The sequence below is a fragment of the Calliphora vicina genome, chromosome 2, assembly GCF_958450345.1.
Source record: "Calliphora vicina chromosome 2, idCalVici1.1, whole genome shotgun sequence".
Lineage (NCBI taxonomy): Eukaryota > Metazoa > Arthropoda > Insecta > Diptera > Calliphoridae > Calliphora > Calliphora vicina.
Genome location: NC_088781.1, coordinates 34,876,790 through 34,898,108, shown reverse-complemented (window position 1 = coordinate 34,898,108; position 21,319 = coordinate 34,876,790). Strand labels below are relative to the sequence as shown.

Sequence of the window (21,319 nt, the reverse complement as noted above, 5' to 3'; positions counted from 1 at the left end):
ATGCATGCAGCGCACAACAAGAATTATTTCAAGAACGAGTTGGGCTACTGTGAACCTTTAAAGGTGGAATTAATAGCGGGTCTAGTTACAAAAGAGGCTCGTCAAATACTGGATCCGCGTTTAAGGCCACGATATAAAAAATTACGTTTTGATTTGTATACGAGACAAAATCCATACAAAAAACAAAACTTGTACACTGGCCAGCGGGATTCTGTACAAAGATCCAATTTTAATGTCATGTGGCCGATAAGGTATGTATGTACAGTAGAGTGCTCCAAGATTGTATGGACGAAAAAAACTTTCTAGGTACAGGCCGTCTCCCCCTCTAGAATTGTTCTATGTATTGTAGAAACACGTTGTGTAAAATCTTAGGATGATAGGATAACGTTAACTGGTGGCGCAACGACGCTGAAGTTTTGAGGTGCATTTACAAGGGGAAAATATGCATTTTTTTCAGTTTTTGTAAAAATTTTGCCATTAAATAATGACTTTTACAATTTAATTTAAAAGAATCGAAATGTGAAAAATATAAAATGAAGTCTAGTATTCACAATAACAGTACAAAAATGGAAATTAACCCTTAATAGCACTTGGGGTCCAAATGACCCTCAACTTTTAAAATCACGAAAAACACATTCATTTTGACCCCAAGTACTCTTAAGGGTTAATTTCCATTTTTGTACTGTTATTGTGAATACTAGACTTCATTTTATATTTTTCTTAAGTTTCATCAAAATCGGCCCAAAAATATATAATATTTCGCTATCTTTCCATGAGAAATTCCAAATATTGAAAAAATTGACCTTTGACCTTCACGATTTAAGGGTTAAAGTTTTCCGATTTTAGTAAAACTTTCAGACTATATTTAAAATTACCTGGACTATATTATTCTGAATAGCTTTTACTTAAAAATCATTACAGTAAGGAAATTCTGGTCATTCCCCAAAATATGGCCAAAAAATTAGTTTTTCTCGAAAATCGCAAAATTTATATCGCAGGTACGGAAAAACTATAGGAGGTATTGACATACTTTTTTCACATTTTTATTCCCTATTATGTTGTCAATAAATCCCAATGTGATGATCAAAAAATTCTGAAATTTGTTTAACAAAATTTTTAAAAATTTGAAATTGGAGTTTTGAAACTGCCGTTAAAAAAATTTAATTTTTTGGTCATACCTGCGAATTAACGGTAATCCTACGAGGACAAAAACTCATATACAAGTAAATATGGATATATTTTAAGTAAAAATGAGCTTTCATTTTAATAATTTTGTTCATAAATTTCTTGTTCTAGTGGCCAGAGGCACGTTAATGGCCTGGCGATTTTATAATAACTTTAACATTTTTTCACCAATTTTTGTCTTTTATATCTTATTATAACGACAATTACGTACACATTTCGATTCTTTTAAATTAAATTTTAAAAGTCATTATTTAATTGCAAAATTTTTACAAAAACTGAAAAAATTGCATATTTTCCCCTTGTAAATGTACCTCAAAACTTCAGCGTCGTTGCGCCACCAGTTAACGTTATCCTATCATCCTAATATTTTACACAATGTGTTTCTACAATACATAGAACAATTCTAGAGGACGGTCAAAATTCGCAATTTTATTTTTTTGGAGCACTCTAATGTACAGTCAGATTTAAGGTATAGTAAATGGATGTATAATGTAATTGTAAGTGTTATTATTGCGGACTTTTTTAAGTATTTTTATTACATGTGAATCATGATAATTGTTTCATTAAATAATATTTTTTGGGTACTTACGCCTCTTGACGGCTTTTGATGAGGGCACGCTTTTTAGTTTTTTAAGTGAATTTAATTTTTATGATACATTGAAGCTTTGGTTTTATCCATTAAATAGTTTTAAAATACATTAAAGTTAATTTTCCAAATAAAATTCTTAACACTTTTATAAAGGTTTTATTATCCTGATGATGCTTAATGTACATAATTGTAAAAGAATTTCATGTACAAATAATTTGTTGGTGAATTGCGGAAATAAATGTGTTTTTGAACGTGGAAAAAAATCACCAAGGGATTTTTTAAAATTTTTAGTATTTATTTTGAACATGTGTCAATATAAATTTTTTCAAAGTATTGGCCATTGTTAGTTATGACCTTTTCCCATCTTTCTGGCAACATATAAATTCCGAGACAAAATAACTGCTGATTTTTTGAGGCCAATAACGAGTAAGGCCATCATCGGATACTCTATTCAAAAGTGGAGCGTATCCCAGAGAGAGTATTATGCATCGATCGAAACAAATAGTAGTAGGACGGGCACGGTCTGGATTATAAAGCGGATGAGTTAAATCTTCCAATCCACTTCATTCTAAATAGATTTTAACTGGTATTGCAACATGTGGCCGAGTGTTGTCATGATGAAATTTTATGGTTTCATGATGTAATTTTAATATGATATAATGTTACAGTTTCATGTTTGGCAGCATATTCTGTGCGTTTTTTGTCAAATACTCACTTTATACGAATCAGTTGCGTTCGGTACAGATTTCAGCAGCTCATAATAGGTAGAACCATTTTAATCCCACCAAATACAGAGCATTACCTAAGCGACATGGACATTTGGCTTTGGTGTCGTTTCGGCTGGTTGGCCGAGCTTCACATTCGTTCTTTTACGCATGGGGTTATCGTAATGGATCCAGTTTTAATCGCAGGTAATAATTCGGTGCAAAAATGATTTTCTTTTATAGCGTCAAAACATCATTTCGGACATCCAAAATCGTCTTTCATGGTCCTCGGCTTCAATTCGTATGGTACCTGATTTCCTAGTGAAAATCTTCAGAAAATCACTCAAAAATATAAATTATTGAAATTTTAAAAGAAAAATGTTTTTGCTCTTTTACTTATTGTAGGGTATTATATGGTCGGGTTTGACCGATCATACTTTCTTACTTGTTTCTTTCTTATATATATTGTTTTTATTTTTCAGAATTTCTCTTCACGGTTGGAATGGTCAAACAAAAACTTGCTCCAGTGCTGCCATTAAGGATGCCTATCTAGCGAAAGGAGACTTTAATGTCATTCTAGTCGATTGGAGCGACTATGCCTTGGACATTAACTACTTGCGTGTGGTAAAGTACATTTTTGAAATAGCAAAACAATTTAATGATTTCACACGATTCCTATATGAAACCACAAAAATTCACTTCAAAGATATGTATTTAATTGGCCACAGTTATGGTAGCCATATAGCTGGCATAGCTGGGAAACTATTAAAGCCCGAGAAATATGGAGTTATATATGCCCTGGATACAGCTGGACCCATACATTCAATGCTAAATGATAATTGGCGTTTGGCCGTCTCCGATGCTCTTTACGTTGAATCTATACAAACGGATACTGCACTGCTTGGTTTTCGTGGTGGTAATTTGGGTCATGCTTCATTCTATCCCAACTGGGGTTTGGGTCAACCCCATTGTCCAAATGTTACAGTTATGGAACCAAGATATGCTTGTGACCATTTTGGTGCCCTATATTATTTTGTTGAATCGATACGTCGTGAACGAGCTTTTGGTGCGATACAATGTAAAAGTTATGACAGCATTGTTCAACAGAAATGCAATTGTGGTGCAGGGAATAAAAATTGTCCGGCTCAGGTTTATATGGGCGGAGAACCGGCTCAGCCCAAGAGAGGTGTTTATTATTTGAGTACGCGAAAAACTCAACCATTTGGGTATGGTGAAGTGTGCCGAATAAAAAAGGCCATAGAGCCAACAATTGTGAGAATAACCAATTAGTCCTTAAGATGCTTAAAATATAGGTTATTTTTAGGAAATATAAGAGATATTTTAATTAAAAAAACTCTTTATTTATTTTATTGAATTTATACCACTGGACTCGAGGCTTAAATTACATTTTATATTTTCAACTTGAATTGTTAAGTATAATATAGATAAATATAATTTATCATAATTTGCTCTTTCTTGTATCATTCAATTCCATTTTAACCATTATATCACCCAATAAGAAAAAAACTTGAAAATATTAATTTTAACAAGTAAGATTGTTTTATTCGGCTGAGGCGAATCATTTATATCCACCACCATTATAATATTGGCACCTATTTTTGTTTTGTATAAAAACATTTATCTGGTTCTCAAAATATGTATCTGTGATACATTTCACATCGCTAGAGTATAATGTATTTTCCGAGGAGCTTTGTATAATCATGGATCGACAGTCACTAAATCCAGTAGTACTTACACAAAAGTTGTTTTATATTTTATTTTTCTCAATATTGATTTTGTGTTCGATAAAGTATTTTTTGGATGTGGACCAATTATGGATCTTCACAAAATTTGGTATCTGATTCAAACGATTTGGTTAATAAAAAATGCTTCTATGCGATCCTGCGTGTAATTTTAAAATCTAGTTCACAAGACTTTGTCAATTATTAAAACAACTTATTTACTGTGCAATTGGTTTTTACTCGAAATTTGGGTTTTTTGAATTATGGCGTTTTTGACGTTTTTTCCCAAAAAAGTGTTTCTTTTTCTTTTATAGAACAAATTTTCTTTGGGAAAATACACAAAAGCGCGTTAAGTGAAAGTTGACTCACTTAATGGGACATAGCTCCCCTGGGGATATCCAAATTTAAGCAATTAAAAAAAATGTTGAGTAAACTATTCAATAAAACGCAAAGCACCGATCCAAAAGCTCCATATTTGTATAGCCCTATACGTATTTGAAATATGTGCAAAGTTTGTTTTACTATCACTCTGTAAATAACATCACAGTGCACAGTGGGGCAGAATCAAAATTTTTTGGAAATAAATCTGGCATTTCTAAACCGCTTATCCGATCGGGATAAAATTTTATTTGGGCGTAGACAAGGAGTATTCGAGTTAAAGTTATTAAAATGGACCCTACAAATATTCCAGGTGCGGCGCTATGGGTGCTCAAAGTAGGGTACCTTCGACATATAAATTTTTAAACGCGTGCCAACCGATTTCAAATATTTTAATATTTTTGGAAAGTGCTCGGCTAGGTCTTGTGCTATTTATCTCTTATAATTTCCAAATTACAGGCATTTCAAAATTGAAATTTTAAAATTTTTTTAATACCTTGGTCCGCTTTTTTAAAAATATAGGGCGTACTTTTGGACCGAATGGACTCAAATTTTCTTTATTGGACAACTAAATTACCAATAATATACAAACGATTTCAGATCAATATCTATTATGGATCCAAAAATAAACCATTTTCAATTTAAATATTGAAAAAATAGTAGATTTTTGGAGTTTTAAGAACAATTTTATGTTTTTCTGCGAGGTATCTTTACGGAAAACATTTTGCTATAAAAAACTAGTCCCATTTTTCGAATATGTCGTCCCTAAGCCCTTCGGAATTTGATCTATTTGTTTGTTATCAAAATTTCAACTTTGAGCCACATGTTTTAACCCTCTAATGCCCAAGCATGCCTCAAGGCACTCATCGCAAAATGCCAATAAATGCAAATATAACTGATATTTCATTTCATGTCCTAATTATGGATTTTTCAAGGAATTCCAACGCAAAGTGCGAAAGGAATGAATAGTTAGAACAAAAATTTACCATATTTTATTTATTTCTATTGACCACATACATATTGTTACAAAATTGTACTTGAATATAACGATTTTAAGGGCTGATTTAAAAGTAGCATAATGCTTTCAAATAATAGTGCTGTAATAGCAAACTGTAACATATCTGTGAGCATTATTAAATAAAAGCTTTCAGTTGACCATTGATCGTAAGTTGGCAACGCTGTTTGAATTCGAATATTCAGTTAAAGAACATTGTAGAAAGTACACCACAGATGGCGTATGTATTAGTAAGATCTAGAATATTCGAACTTTGACAGTTAAAGAGCAATCTAGAGTGCAGATGACAGTGTTATAAATAGTGGTAGAGGTTGCAGTCGTTAGTCAGTTTATCAGAGACGCTTTATGAATAAACATCAACTGAGTGCCTTAAAGTGTGTTATATTTTTCAAGTGAATTCGTGTAAATTATAAATAGTGTCTGTATTTCTGCGAATTTATAAACGTGTATAAAAAAACATTGAGTGACTATTTAATTCTGCTGTTGTTGTACATTTGAATAAATAAAGAGTTGGTACCATTTTCAAACTACTAAACGGCTTTTATTTGCAATCAAAGGTATCCGGTTTATTTTAAGGAAGTAAACCAGCATTTTGAAAAGGTTAAAACGTAACAATATATATAAAGTACTATTGAAACTTTTTGGAAATATGCAAATTGCTAATTCGATTGAAGTCTTATAGATAGCGAAGTCAATAAAGCGATGTCCATATGTATTTTTAATTATCATTCGAAACCCCCCAAACAAATAATAATAATCTTAATAATAAGCGGTCTTTTATTGCCGAGATATAAGCAAAAATCTGTAAAAAACCATTCCAAATTGAGTTATAAATTGTTTTCTTTGTTTTTTTATTAGTTTTTAATTCCCGGGATTCCCGACAAAATTTCCCAGAAATCGGATTTTATTCCGAGAGTTCCCAGCAGAAATTTCCCGGGATTAAATCTCCAATGGCAACCGAACTTCAGTTGCGTTTTCAGAAGGTAACCACAAATTTGGCAACTGAAAATTATAACTGTCAGTTGCCATCTGTAGTACCATCTTGGAAACTGACAATTCAACTTTAGCTCGCATGCCATCCACAATAGACTCATAAGATTTGGCATAGCCGAATATAGCGCTCTTACATGCTTTTATTTACTTTTGTTTTTAATATTTACGTTGTATATTATTTTTTTTAAACAAATAAACCTGAATCGTTATATTTAAGAAGTAACTTTCCATTTCATTGTTTCATTTAGAATGACTGGTTTTTTTAAAGAAACAACCTTGATTCCTTTTAATAGGAAACAGTTCATAGTATGAGTTTCTGTGTTAATGTACCATTGACTTTTATAAGAACATACTTAGCAATTATTTTTAATGAGTCGACTGTGTCAATTCCTGTTTCTAAAGATTTACATTTACAGCTAGGCAACCGGACAGATATAAAGAAGGACGACGCCAAAATAATTTTCAAAGAGATTCTGAGTCTCAAAAGTTTTTTCTTTGGCAGATCTTTGTCTAAGTGGGACTTGGGTTATTGCTGATCGAAGATTCATTGGCAAACATCAGCATATAGTCGCTAAAATTAGGACCAAATAATATCCTCAACAACTCATTCTGTTTATCAATTGTTTCATTATCCTCTAGCTTTATAAAACGAATATCCACTTTAGATAATTAAGTAATTAATTTGATTTTAGTATGCATTAATTAAAAAGCATGTAAAATTTGTATGTTACCTAATAGATATCAATCTGCTTAATAAATGTTTTTCCTTTAGATTAAATAATTCCAAGTAGGAACATAAATATAAAACCCATTTTATTGACATCACCACAAACATTTTAATCACTTAACATTATCGTATGCAACAATATCATTGTTCTTGCAATAATCCTGATATATGACGACTTTTTATGTTGTAAGTGATTTTTTTAGGAATATTATTTACAGGAAAACTACTGAAGCACAAAGAGCTCAAAACAACAAAACAAGTTCATTAAGTTAGTTATCAGTTATTTAGAATCATTAAAATCGATGAATTTTTTCTCTCCCAATGAAATTGAAAGTTTTATATATCCCAGCAGTTTTTGGGACTGTACCCGAATCCTATTGGTTATCAAATAAGCCTTGAGACTAACTATTTAACATATGTGTACTTGGAGGATGTCAAATGACCTTACATACAGTAGTATACAAAGTAGTCGACACATTACTGACTCACTCACAACTCACAACTCACTGCTACTATTTATATACACAGCGCCATCATCTAGAAGCTTCATGAATAGTCTAGCGAAAAAAACTCGAATGTTCTATTTTCAAAATGATCACCTAGAGCTTTCAAAGCTGCTTCACAGTTAATGTTGTCATACTTGAAAACAATGTTAATAACAGCGTGCTATCAACATTGTTGGTAAGTAGAAGTTTCTACTGATGGAAATGTTTATAAACACGATGAATGTTGCAAGCAGCCGTTAAATTCAAATTGATAATGCAATTTCGTATCAGTAAACAGTACATTGCCACTATCAGAAATGCAGGAACATATGATGCTTTTCTTAACAATTCCGTCTAACCACTTGAAATGCATGAAACGTTTTGCTACATATTGTACACAGAAATGTATTTTTATTCACTAAATTAACGGTTCAACATAGGTGGATCATCATAATGATGATCATAATGACGTATGTTGTACTATGAAGCAGTTAAGAGGATGTTTTATTTAAATAACAAAGTAAATATATAACAAAACTAAAGCTGTTGAACCCACTTACTAAACACATTTATTTAGATGCAAGTGTATATGTTTCTCAGTAGAACAGCTAGAATGTGTCTGGTGATGATGTGTTGAGAAATATATAAAATAATTTTTAATTTTACTTTAGTTAGTAGTACTGTTAACAAAATGATCGTTGTAATTATTAACTTGTTGCTTTTTAAGGGATCGTTTGTCTCGCGAGGTGAAATGTTCTTATAAATTTTTGTTCTAAATCGCTGTCATGTTCAGTTGTACGCAGGATATTCGTGTGATCGGTTCGTTCGAAATGAAAAATCATATCAATATGTTGTTCAGTTTGTGTCTAGTGATCTTAGTGATAACGATTTGCAATGGTTGGTATTTGCAAGATGGAAATTTTGAAATAATAAAAAATTAACATAAACAATTATAATATGTATTGTAAAATGCAATTTGAAAACAAAGTTATTTGAAAAAAAAAATTAATTGAAAATAATAAAAGAATCTTGCAACAAATTTGAAATTTTGTTGTAACTTGTTTGAGCCAAATAAATAAAAAGAATTTTCAAAATTAACAAGTAAGAGTGTTATGTTCATAAAATCCTGAATTTAGATTTTTGCTTACATAATATTTATTTATGTAAAAGTTTGATACGAAATCCATTTTTATAAAATACTAGTTGATCGCACCGGCTTCGCCGGGTAGCATTTACTAATGTTAGTTCTTCAAGTTTCTTCAACCCACGCACACCAGCCTGTTATTATTTATTAGCAAATAAAATATTTAAATTGTACTGCATACTTTAAAGAATTTCCGAGTTTTACCCGGAATTTACAAACCATCTCCTCAAAATTTCGAATCAAATAAAAAAAAAAAACAGCCAAATCGCTCCAGCCGTTCTCACGTGATGACATTACATACATGGACCATTTCATTTTTATATATATAGATTTATGTAGATTAATGTGTTTTACGAAAGTGGTCCTTAAATGGAAGCTATGATCAATTTTGGGACTATTTTTATATATATGAGTATTATCTGCAATATATTTAAAGAAAATTGCAAAACAGTTTTGAAAAATATCAACTTTTTTGGAGGTTGTTTTAAATTTTGGACCATAACTCTACTTGACCGATTTCGTCAATTTTTCAGTGAAAATTAAAAAAAAATAATTTTGTTTACATTTTTCTGGACGAATAATTGTAAAGAATGTTCTTTGAAAATCGTATTCTTTCATATCCCTGAGAATTTCCAAAATATTTTTTGTATTTATGTGATTCCAGCTGTAGTAAAGTGAGCCAGAAGAAACTTTTACTTATAATAAATTAAATAAAATTTAAACCATTCAATATAAAAATTATCAAAAATACGATTTATTCAAATATTGTTCAAATTAATTAAACATTAAAATATTGGCATAAATTTCTCCACTTTTTCCCGAAATCCCCCCATTAAATATGTTATAGTTACTTCCGCTTCCTTTTTGGACGAGGTAGCCCACTTACGCTTAAAATCGGACATGTCCTGTGATACATTTCCCGTGTTATTTAATTCTTTTTTTACAATAGGCCAATACTTTTCCACAGGCCGAAGTTTGGGTGGATTTTTGGTTTACATTATTGTTTTAATACCACTCAAGGGCCTTTTTCCATAGTGGCATGCTGTTTTAAGAAAGGTATAAACCGTTCTTGTAGGAACTCCGTAATAATATTTCTGTATATATCGTGCCTGATAACACAAATGATTGGCTTCTTTTGCCACAACTACAAATGGCTTCCCACAAAAGAAACTTCTTGGAGAATTTTGTTTGTTCTTTTGTCCGGTATTGTTCTCGAACATCACCTTGTCCATCAGCCACATAAAAATCTTGACCCAGAAGTTGTGAAATGGCTGTCATGACAGTACATTAGTTTCATCATTCATCACATAACAAGAGAATTTCTTTACCGCATTGCGATCTGGAATTTTCTGAACATTATACGATGGGCTCTGCCCACAAAAGAAACATTGCATTTAACTTACGAGCTGCTTTTCTGATAGAAGTACTGTTTAACTCTTAAATACCTGAACTTGAAATACATGGAATAATGCTAAAATAATTTTGGGCTGATAAGCACGAATTTGAAGTCTATTTGTCAAAAAAAATGCTCCTGGAAAGCACCAGAGCAAAAAGAGAAAGACCGTCTATAGACGGTGTCAGAGGTTTAACGAAACAAAAAGTATAAAAGAGTTGTTATATTAAATTTCAAAATTATCAATTTTATTTAAAATTATTGCTTAAAGCTGGATAAAAAATATAATTTTAATATTCTTTAAAGCAATTTTTTGATTTTCAAAAACATAAGTTGATATGTTTAAAACGTATATGTGTGTCAGATTTTTTACAATATTTACACGATTTTGTGGATGATTCTTGCTTTGCATTCATTTCGTTTAAACTGGAACTACTAGCTACTGCTATAATTGCACTATATTCTGGCATAATTTCATCGCATTGATAATATGGATCTTCAATATAGTCATCGAAATCTTCATCAGTATCTTTGAATTCAACATCATTTTCAATTGACTACATCAAATCAGCTATTTCCTAATCAATCAATGATAAAAGCTTAATTTTTAAGACAATTTTTCTAACTTATTAGTAAAGAAGACTAAACAGAATAGTTAAATTTTGTTCAACTAAATGACTAAGACAGTCTACAGATGGTGTTTTCAAAAACCACAATTTGGTGACACATGTTCAGTCACAAATCAAATTAGTAAACAAATATGAAAGTTTGAATTTCAAATATTTACCAAAAAAATTCCCGAGTCAAGAGAGCAAATTAAAACTATATTTTTTTAAATTTGAATTTTCACAAAAATCAGAAATATTTTTTTTGACTCTTTTCACTAAAATTCAGATTGAACCTGTTATTTTTCTGCCAAACTTATTTATTGAGCCCGTTCAAACTGGTACCGGTTGATAGGTATTTTTATACTGAATAAAAATTCTTTAGTAAGGTGTAAAAAAATCCGATTTTACAATAAATTGCATTTTTTGATGACCTTCTACAGACGGTCTTAGGTGTTAAAGGTTAATGGCTTTGGAAACAATTTGACGATGAACATTCAGATCTTATGCTATTTTTTTGAAAGTCCATATTGATTTTTTTTTGAAAAATTTAGAATATTTTTTTTTACATATTTTTTTTCGTTGTCCATTTTGACCAGTTAAAAGTTAATTATTTAGAAAATATAATAATAATTAAACGCTAACGCGATTAAATAAATAATAATTTGTTGCACTAAGACTACGTTTTGGCTGGAATAGTGTGTATAAGTATATTCTGGCTTACTCTTTATGTTCAACATCAAATTCTAAAGCTCCATCAGAAGATTCCCACAGAATTCCATGTAATTTTGTTGTGGAATCGCTGAGTAACACTTAACAATTTAATTTTGGTTAATCCAGTAATGAAGCCAAATTTATCATGACGAACACAATAATAATGTTTTTTAATTACTTTCATTTAAATGTAAATATTTTTATGTTCTTTTTTTACGAACTGTTTATTAATGCAATTTTTATAACTTTCTACTGTAATTTTAAAAAACTGTAAAAAAATCTACTTTATTTTGGTTGTAAACATCGAATTTGATTCAATTATATTTTAACAACATTTTTTAAGTTTGTATAATTAAATTATCTAGAGAATTGTGATATTTTTAATAATTCCAATATAAAATTAGTTATTGTTAATCCCGGGATTTATTTCTACAAATTCCGGTGTTCGTGATTTATTAATGCAGAAAATTCCTGGATCGTGATTGGAATCCTTAGTGTTTTCTCAAAGACTAACCCTTTCGGTATGACTGGTACATACATATACATATGTACCATTATATTTATATTTTAAACACAGCTTGTAATTTGAGTGCAGATTGAGAACCACTAAAAATTCAACATTTAAAAATTTTACATAAAAAACTAATTTTACTGAAAATTATCAAAACATACCAAAATGTAAAAAAGCTGAATTATGTTACTCAGACTACATTACTTCATATTCATCATATTCTTTCTATTATTTGTTAAAAATTACTAAAAATATCTTATTGTATGTAAATAAAAGAGAAAGTAACAGTTATTAAGAGAAAGAACAATTGAATTGATTTTCTCACATCAAACCATTAAAAAACAATAAAAACTAATCAAGGTCATACTAAACCATGCAAATAAAAATCATTTTATAATTGTTATTTTGAGTGATTTATTTGTATCACAAAATTTAAATCACAATTTGGGTTTTTTTGTTACATGGACGAGTTATTTTCGGTCTCTAGTTAAAATACAAAACTTGTTCACATTTTTAGAAGAGTGTTTAATAAAAGATTTAAGACACATCCTTTGCTTATATTCTAGGAAGTTTATTACTAAAGAGTTAAACAACAAACTTTACAATATGGCGAAATTATTAAATAAAAGAGTTAAGACACAGGCGTGTTTGTTTCAAAAATGGCCATTTTTTAAAAAAAAAGACTTATGATACAAACATTATTAAAATTGTTAAAATTTATTTTGAAAATCGTGGATCAATTAGAAAAACTGATCGGTGCTCATATTCGGAAAACAATCTGTTTACTCTTAACGATAATGCGCATCCCGAAAGACAACACACGGTGGCTTAGAATTAGTGTTCATTGGTCAAAACATAAATTTGTTTTGTCATCGATTTTAAAAATTTGATGCCGAAATATTTGGTCAAAATATTGGAAATAGTTGGCGTGGCAAACACAAATATTTTATTTAATTTTAGAAAAGAGTTAATTTTTCTATATTTGATCAGATGTTATCGATAATGGACCGAAATTTCTTTAAATGGCCTGTTTATTGTTTATATTTAGGGTGTTCTAAAATATTTTTTAAATTACTATTTCTCATCAAATTTGAATTTTAGAAAAACGTAACTTTTAAGGAGCAAAATGGATCAAAAAAAATAAATCACCTAGAGAAAGTGTCCTCTTTAACTCTGTATATTAGGGTGGGTCGATTTAGCAATCGATATTGTGCCATCGATTTTTCGATAGATTTTGGTATGAGGAAACAAATTTCCACTAACACATTTCAGAAAAAGTAAAAATTATATGTATACTAAAAAACCTTAAAAATAAAAGTAAATTTTTTTACTTTTTCTTCATTTTTATCCATACAAATCGGCCAACTCTACTGTATATACTTCTAGAAAAATTTGAATATCAATATTAATATTAAAATTAATAATATTAATTACAGTGCACTCGCGGTAACGTGAACACCGTCTAACGTGAACAAGTTTTTGTTTACATTGACTACTCTGTAACGTAAACAAACTCAGAAAGCTCTATAACGTGAACAATTTTTGTTCACTGCATTTGTTTTCTATGCTGACTGAAACACTGAAAAACATACATTAAATTCGATTTTTAAAGTTTTGGGAATTCTCTTATTTAAAAAATATGTTTGTATTCTCCAAATTAATATTTTTTGTATGCAGCGAATGAGTAATTTTATTTGCTATGTAATTTTATTTCAATGTATGTATGTATATTTTCTCGTTTTGTTTTGTAATGCATTTTAATCAATAATTTTAGTTTTATATTTTAATAATGAAAATAATAATAAAAGAATTTCACGTTCAAGCGTGTAAATTTTATATTATTACCATGAAATTCGACAATCGCTAACGTGAATAATTTCACTAACATGAACTGCCTTGGTTTTCAACATTTTTATTCAAATAAGTCTAATTTTCTCTATATTTTTTATGGCTTCTTATAACGTATACTTAAGTGGAATTTTAATTGTTGTAGTCATTTTTATTTACCTGTTTATATTTTTGGGTTTAATTACGCGTAGCCTTATAATTGAAAATATGCTCCTAAAATATGCATCAAAAATATCAAAATACGACCTAAGAATTTAATAATATGTACTTATAATTTTGTGCAGAAACATAAAATAATTATACTGTATCACTCAACGCCCAAAAAATACACAACAGAGTTCCAAGCAGTTGTATCTTTAAAAGGTGTTCAGCGTGCTGTTGAAAAATTAAACTTGTGTCCACGTACATTATGTACAATTTTGAGTATTGTTTGCGTGCTTACAAGATTCAAGATGATGAAGCTTCACGATGATCGTTCGCGCCGTACATTTGCCGAAGGAAACTTCGCTTTGACCCAAAATTTTATTTGAAAATTTTGTTTAGTGATGAATCACATGTTTGGTTAAGTGGATATGTCAATATACAGAATTGCCCCAGTTGCAGCGATGGTAATTCATTGTCGAAACACTATTATATCGAGAAAAACTCTCTGCCTGTGGAATCATTGGTACATATGTATTCACAAATAATGATGTTCAGAATATAACACCTAAATATGAGCGGTATAGAGATATAATCACTAACTTTTTTGTGCTTTAAGCGAAAAGCGTTAAAATTGAAGATATCTGATTTCAGCTGGATCGTGCCACATGTCAAACAGACAGCTATACAATAAATTTACTGAGAGAAACAATTGACGAACGAATAATTTTAATAATTTTTTCGTTCACTTTTGTATCACTGTAAAGACATGAAAAAGTATTTTTTTTAATTTTTAATTAATGATTTTTATATGTATATCTAGACCCTACTGTAACTTGAAAAAAAGTTTATATTGATCTTTTAAAGATTTTTTTTTTGGAATCGGAGATATTTTGTCCACCTAGATTTTGATTTGGAACCACAGTGCAATGGTTGTAAGCTTGTCAATGAAATGAGCTTCTGTATAACTCACATCAGTCCTAATATCATCAAACAACTAACTACATAACAGTCTCATATTTTACATAACATCTAGTACCAACCGTCCTAAAGCTTCTAGATATTATTATTGCTTGCTGTATTTTTACTTTTTTTTGGTAAATTAATAAACAAAAAATTTCTAGTTTTAACGATTTTTTCGACACCTTAAATAAGAATTCTTCACAAGACTTTAATTACAATTTAATTAAAAACATTAAATATGCATATTTTAAGCAAAAAACTGCAATTAAATTTTTTGACACCCTGTCAGCGCCAAAAATAAATTACCCACCATCAAAAAAGTTGGGGGTATATTGAATTTGTCATTCCGTTTGTAACACATCGAAATATTCATCGTAGACCCACAAAGATTCTATGACATTCTAGATATGTCTGTCTGCCTGTCCATCTCTCTGTCTTTTGAATACACGATATGTTCCAAAGGAAAGGAGCTAGCTTTTCCACAAATACTCAGTATTTATAAGGGTTCTGTGGTATTTAAAATGATCAATATCGGTTCATGATTTCCCCTAGCCCCCATACTAATGACCCCTAAGGATACTGTTTGAGCAGCCATAAATGTTTTGATTATACGGCAATCCAGATAAAATTTTATACAAATTTTTTACAAGGAACTCCGAAATTACACTGTAAAGTATGGTGAAAATCAGACAAGGTCTTTCTCAGAAAATGTCTTGAACATGTATAAGTGTTTTATAATAATTAATATCGTGATGCAATTGGACATAAATACGTTTTTTTTAATCTATCAATTTTTGTGAGGATCGGTCCATAATTGATCCTTCCCTCCATATAACCCCTATATCAGCAAAATATATTATTGTCAATAATTAAAAAAAATATTCACATATTGATGGTATACAAAATTCGGCACAGCCGAATATAACACTCTTACTTGTTTTTAAATTCACAATTTATTTATTGTTCTTTCGATCATTAAATTTATTTTCAATAATTGCACATTATCATAAATCCTTTTTTTCTTTTTATTTATTTTCATGTTTAATTCATACTTGCGAACATGTATGCAGCGCACAACAAGAATTATTTCAAAAACGAGTTGGGCTACTGTGAACCTTTAACGGTGGAATTTATAGCGGGTCTAGTTACAAAAGAGGCTCGTCAAATACTGGATCCGCGTTTAAGGCCACGCTATAAACAATTACGTTTTCATTTGTATACGAGACAAAATCCATACGAGAAACAAAACATGTTCACTGGCCAGCAGGATTCTATACAAAGATCCAATTTTAATGTCATGTGGCCCACAAGGTATGTAAAGGCAGGTTTGGTTGGTGTTAAGGGAAGTATGATGCACTTGTAAGTGTTATTAAGTATCACGGACTTTGTTTACAGTTTAAGCATTTTAATGGCATTTTTATTACATGTGAATCATGGTAATTGTTAAATTAAATAACATTGTTTTTTGAGTACTTACGCCTTTTGACGGCTTTTGATGTGGGCACGCTTTTAAGTTTTTTAAGTGAATTTAATTTTTATGATACATTGAACTTGAGTTTTTGCTTTAGTTTTATCCATTAAATAGTTTTGTACTACAGGCATTTCATTTAAAATACATTAAAGTTAATTTGACAAAAAAAATTCTTAACACTTTTAGAAAGGTTTTTTTTTTCTTTTGATGATGCTTAATGTACGTAATTGTAAAAGAATTTCATGTAAAAATAATTTGTTGGTAAATTGCGGAAATTAAAACATTTTTGAACAATTGTGGCTAAATTATCTTGTTGTATTATGCTCTGTGCAAAAACGATTTTTTCGGCTCCATCTGCTTTTGAATACCCCGTAATGTAAGGACTGTATGTAAGAACTGCAACCAAAAAAAGATTGTGGGTTACACCACTTTTGCGCTGATGGCCTCTATTATACTTAAACAAAAAAAAACATTACGTTTGTAACATGTTAAAATATTGTTACACCTTACACCCCCGTATTGGGGAGAGTATTATCTGTTTGTGCTGATGTTTATAACTCCCAAAAATATTATTCCAACATCCACCTTAAAATATTCCAATCTACTATGAATCACTTCGATTTAAAAATGTCCGTCCGTCCGTCTTGATGGCTCCCGAAATATATAACTTTAATGGATGTCTCCTGAAATAGAACTTTATTGGACATAAATGCTTGATTTATACCGATATCCACACAAATGTTTCCACAAATAAGTTCTATATACAAATAAATTACACCTAACGCATAAAACTTTTAAAAATGTTACTTACTATCCAGAAAAAATTCATAACAAGTTTAATATTAATGCCTGATAGACTAGACAATAGAGTGCTGTGCTATCAATCTGAGGGTTGCGGGTTCGATTCCAAGCAAAAAGCATCGCAGTTTGTGTTTGTTTTTTTTTTTTATAGAAATTACGCTATCTAATTTCACGACGATGCGAGTGTAGGGTATTATATGATCGGGCTTGACCGACTATACTTTCTTAATGGTTTTTTTCTTACATTTTTTTTATCTTCCAGAATTTCTTTCCACGGTTGGAATGGTCAAACGAAAACTTGCTCCAGTGCTGCCATTAAAGATGCCTATCTTGCGAAAGGAGACTTTAATGTCATTCTAGTCGATTGGAGCGATTATGCCTTGAACATTAACTACTTGCGTGTGATAAATGAAATTTTTGAAATAGCCAAACAATTTAATGCTTTCACTCGATTCCTATATGAAACCACTAAAATTCACTTCAAAGATATGTATTTAATTGGTCACAGCTATGGTAGCCATATAGCTGGTATAGCGGGGAAACTATTAAAGCCCGAAAAATATGGTGTTATATATGCCCTGGATACAGCTGGACCCATACACTCAGTGCTCAATGATAATTGGCGTTTAGCTGCCTCCGATGCTCTTTACGTTGAATCAATACAAACGGATACTGCATTGTTTGGTTTTCGTGGTAGTAATTTGGGTCATGCTTCATTCTATCCCAACTGGGGTTTGGGTCAACCACATTGTCCAAATGTTACAGTTATGGAACCGGATTTTGCTTGTGATCATTTTGGTGCCCTATATTATTTTGTTGAATCGATACGTCGTGATCGAGCATTTGGTGCGATACAGTGTAAAAGTTATGACAGCATTGTTCATCAGAAATGTAATTGTGGTGCAGAGAATAAAAACTGTCCGGCTCAGGTTTATATGGGCGGAGAACCGGCCCAGCCCAAGAGAGGTGTTTATTATTTGAGTACGCGTAAAACGCAACCGTTTGGTTATGGTGAAGTGTGCAGAATGAAAAAGGCCATAGAGCCAACAATTGTGAGAATAACAAATTAGTTTTTAAGACGTTTAAAATATAGGCTATTGTTAGGAAATATAAGAGATCTCCTTTAACAAAAGAAATTTTAATTTAAGAAAAGACTTTATTTATTTAATTGAATTTATCCCAACCCACAATGTTTGAATTATATTAGTTTTCAACTTGAATTGCAGCAAAAATGCTTATTTGGGATTACTATTGATTTTTTTAATGTACGAAGTAAAAAAGAACTTCCGACTATTAGTGTGAAAAGGTTCACGTCTTATATAAAATATATTACAATCGTTTGATTAAGTATAATACAGATAAATATAATTTATGATATTTTACTATTACTTGTATCATTCAATATAATTTTATATCACTAATTCTAAATTATATCTAAAATATAACTCAATAAGAAAAAAAACATGAAAAAATTAATTTAATAAAGGCACCGATTGTTGTTGAACGTGAACCAGATCACCCGATTTTGGTCAAATAGTCTATGGCTTATTGAATGAAACAGAGATTTTTCGGTATTTTTTGTGAGATGATTTTATCGTTGGAGTAAAGTATCTTTCCATATTTCTTTAGGTTTCAAAAGAAGAAATAGTCACTCGAGGCTAAATCCGGAGAATAGGGCTGAATACGGATCATTTCGTAGCCTAATTCATTAATTGTTGCCATTGAAACTGTACATGTGTGTACCCTTTCGTACACCGGATTGTGTGTAAATAAATACTAATAATTAAAATATTAAAAAAGTACCATTAGGAAAAAAGTACCAATTTCCCTTTTCCTCCTTGAACACCCTTAAAGCTTGAAATTTAAAAATACTCCATTTTGCCAAAAAATTTTTGGCTCAATATACACCCATTCACTCGAGTTCCAAATAACATCCTGTTAGTTAATTTTTGTATGAATCCAGGAGCCAATGTTAAAACAATTATCAAAATTGGCTTAATAATTTAAAATAAAATGTATTTTCCTGATTTTATCCCCTTTTTGGTACCCTTTTTATCCCCATTGCGGTGGTAAAATTTTATTCAAATAAAAATCTGCATCGAGGTGGGAGTTCATAATAAAATATTCGTATGTCTATGTCAAATTATAGAAAAACATATTTTATGAAAAAGTACCAAAAATGAACACAATTTTTATCCCTTAAGGGTTCGAATTTCCAAAAAGTACCAAACTTGTATTTTTTATTTTTTGATAGGTAAAGAATGCGATTTAAAATTTGTTTATATGTTTATTGGTTTAAAATACACATAGGGTGCCAAAAAAGTACAAAAATACAGTTTTTACCCGTTTTCTCCCCTAAAATGTCCGAATTTCGAAAAAGTACGAAACACCTGTCAGCTTATTTTTTAGATGAAGTAACATGCAATTTTAAGTTTTTTTGCATCTTCATTAGTTTTGAAGATATAAGGTTACCGATAGATTGTTTCGGGTGTAGAGACCTCAACTGGGCATCCAGAACGTTCGGTATTTTCCATGTTTGTACGGCTACAACGATATTCAGTAAAAAACTTCTTTACCAAGCTAAATGTTTTTTTTTCCGTAAAAATAATGATTAATAATCAGATGAAATTCAATTTTATCCGATTTCTCCTCAATTCAAGAGGTAGTTTGTTATAAATGGCTGTCAAGCACAAACTACTCGACACAGCTTGATAAAATTTAGACAGGAGTCGCCTGACAGATGTCTGTTGACAGTAAAAGCATATCTATGTTAAATTTCACATTGCTAGAAGATAATTTATTTTCTTTATTTTGTTTGGATTTCGGATGGATATTTATATGATTTATTAAGATTATCATTTCAGAGCGATGGTCGGTCAAGCCCGACCATATAATACCATACACTGATTAAATGAGCAAAAAAAATTTTCCTTTAAAATATCAATACTTTATATTCGTGAGTGATTTTCGGAAGTGGGTCTTATATGGGAGCTATGACCAATTATGGAAGTCGTGTGTCGATGTCTATATGAATGTTATTTATGTTGAATTTTGTGTGTTTACCAAAATTTGTAAGAGATTTATGCACGTTAAAGTGATTTTTGGAAGCGGGTCTATATGGGAGCTATGACTATTTATAGACCGATCATAACAAAATTTGGTGACATGAATTTCGTATACATATAAAAATTAAACATTTATGACCGATAAAATCCAATTTCGGGAGGATATTTCTATGGGGGCTAGGCGAAATAATGGACCAGTTTCAACAGAATTGGACCTTGGAACGAAAAAATTATATGCACTAAATTTGATTGAAATAACTTCAAAATTGCGACCTATACTTTGTGCACAAGGTTTACATGGACAGCCAACAAGCCAGACGGACGGACGGACATCGTTTAATCGACTCAGAAAATCGATAGGAATACTTTAAGGTGGGTGTTAGACTAATATTTTTGGGCGTTACAAACATCTGCACAAACGCATTACAGCCTCCCCACTTTTGGTCTATAACTCTGTTCTACTTAACCAATTTTGCCCATTTTCAATTCCAAATATACGGTCTTGTCCTCTATGCTACATCGTGCCAACAACAGATAAGGACTAAAAATGTATATACTTTTTGTTTCTACGTGTAACTTAAAAGTTTTAGATGAATAAAAAAACTGTTTCCATAAATAGAAAAGCATAAACAAATATCATATAATTTAAAGTTAAAAAATCGATGGAGTGTTAGAAAATATATTTTCTGTTAGTTTTTTGATTGTTTTAATAACAAAACTTTATATATTTTATAAATTTTATTTTATATCGTTTATTATTATGAAAATCTGAGATACCTTTCATTGTTTTCACCAAAAAACGAAAAACTTACCATAGTTAAAATTAAACATAAGAACAACATTTT

The 21,319-nt window shown here is 30.5% G+C and overlaps 2 protein-coding genes across 2 annotated transcripts; both read left to right on the top strand.

Annotated features, from left to right (window-relative positions):
* LOC135950380 (phospholipase A1-like) lies at positions 1–3,768 on the top strand. The gene is made up of 2 exons (XM_065499927.1): positions 1–251; positions 2,961–3,768. Exons 1-2 carry the CDS (start codon positions 1–3, stop codon positions 3,766–3,768), a joined length of 1,059 nt encoding a protein of 352 aa, XP_065355999.1.
* A 12,429-nt stretch (positions 3,769–16,197) lies between these two features.
* Positions 16,198–18,496, top strand: LOC135950379 (lipase member H-like). The gene is made up of 2 exons (XM_065499926.1): positions 16,198–16,448; positions 17,672–18,496. The coding sequence occupies exons 1-2, from the start codon at positions 16,198–16,200 to the stop codon at positions 18,477–18,479; spliced, it is 1,059 nt and encodes a 352-aa protein (XP_065355998.1). The 3' UTR covers positions 18,480–18,496.
* The last annotated feature ends 2,823 nt before the right edge of the window (positions 18,497–21,319 follow it).

What these genes read in the sequence shown, in the direction of transcription:
- LOC135950380 (XM_065499927.1), top strand. Translation starts at nt 1, where the DNA reads ATGCATGCAGCGCACAACAAGAATTATTTCAAGAACGAGTTGGGCTAC. An exon ending in AATGTCATGTGGCCGATAAG is followed by an intron (nt 252 to 2,960) that starts GTATGTATGTAC and finishes TTTATTTTTCAG; the next exon opens with AATTTCTCTTCACGGTTGGA.
- LOC135950379 (XM_065499926.1), top strand. Translation starts at nt 16,198, where the DNA reads ATGTATGCAGCGCACAACAAGAATTATTTCAAAAACGAGTTGGGCTAC. An exon ending in AATGTCATGTGGCCCACAAG is followed by an intron (nt 16,449 to 17,671) that starts GTATGTAAAGGC and finishes TTTATCTTCCAG; the next exon opens with AATTTCTTTCCACGGTTGGA.